This window comes from Nicotiana tabacum, chromosome 8 (assembly GCF_000715075.1).
Source record: "Nicotiana tabacum cultivar K326 chromosome 8, ASM71507v2, whole genome shotgun sequence".
Classification (NCBI taxonomy): domain Eukaryota; kingdom Viridiplantae; phylum Streptophyta; class Magnoliopsida; order Solanales; family Solanaceae; genus Nicotiana; species Nicotiana tabacum.
Window position 1 is genome coordinate 6,755,481 of NC_134087.1, and position 1,163 is coordinate 6,756,643.

Consider the following 1,163-nt stretch of genomic DNA (forward strand, 5'->3'; position numbering starts at 1 on the left):
TCCCTGCATGCAATATGTTCTCCTCATAAAAGATTTTAATTTAAAAGCAATTCGGAATTGACCTCAAATTTGCAATTAATCCATGTGAAAGGAGAGGAAAAAATGGCAAATTTATTTGACGAGTGACAATGACATAAAGAGTACTTCTCCTAAAGCTGGATCTAGAAAATCAACACCTCCTCCTTTAATAATTAAACAAATAGAATATTGAATCAACTCCTAATATCCATGTTCCGTGCCCAAACGTGTCAACTTTAACATAAACATTATAGAATACTTCACTGCATCCTCTTCCTCTATATGAAGGCTCCTATATATAGACCTCTCATATATTGCTTCCACATAAACTCACATCTCTACCAACTCTCTCTCCTTACTTCTTAAGTGAAGAAACAAAAATCCACAAACCAAAAAGAAGTCTGCACCTGATATATACTACTTATATACAGAGAGAATGGATCAAAATGTACCAGTAATGGCAAAAAAGTTCTGGAAAATAGTTCGAGTAGCCTTTTTCATGCTGAGGAAAGGGTTATCAAAGAGGAAACTAATGTTTGATCTCAGCTTATTAATGAAGCGTGGCAAAATTGCTAGCAAAGCCGCCATTCAAAACCTCATGTTCCACCATAATAATAATAATAATACCTACGGCCACCAATGTCCTTCCTCCACCTCTTCTTCCAAAGAGTACTACGAATTCAGCTGCAGTAACAGCCCTGCTTTCCACCTTCCCTTTAACCTCAACAAGCGCAGTAAGCACAGTCATCACCATGCACCTGCAACTGACGACGACGTTTTAATGGTGAACGCGGCCGTGTTGAAGGCGTTGGAGATGATTCAGAGTGGAACGGCGTCGCCTGCTTTGCCTGGATTTGGGAGAACTCCTACGGTGAGGCAATTAAGGGTAACTGATTCGCCGTTTCCTCTTAGAGATGGAGAGGGTAACAGTCACGTGGATGAGAAAGCTGATGAATTCATTTCAAGATTCTACAGAGATTTGAGACGAGAAGCTTCTGCTTTTGCTTAATGTTTTTAATTTATTACGTAAGACTTTGAGAGTTCATGCATGTAATTTGTCCTGTGCAATAAACAAGAAGGACGTTGGATCTTGCACAGTTTCTCAGTGTTAATAATTGGTGGAGTAATGGAAATTTTGTCGCTTC

General features: G+C 39.1%; 1 protein-coding gene across 1 annotated transcript; it reads left to right on the forward strand.

The window, feature by feature from the left end:
• The first annotated feature begins 286 nt into the window (after positions 1-286).
• LOC107809291 (uncharacterized) lies at positions 287-1,163 on the forward strand. The gene has a single exon (XM_016633897.2). The coding sequence runs from the start codon at positions 455-457 to the stop codon at positions 1,025-1,027; it is 573 nt and encodes a 190-aa protein (XP_016489383.1). The 5' UTR covers positions 287-454; the 3' UTR covers positions 1,028-1,163.

Bases quoted from the DNA above. Each gene is read 5' to 3' on its own strand.
- LOC107809291 (XM_016633897.2), top strand. From the start codon at position 455: ATGGATCAAAATGTACCAGTAATGGCAAAAAAGTTCTGGAAAATAGTT.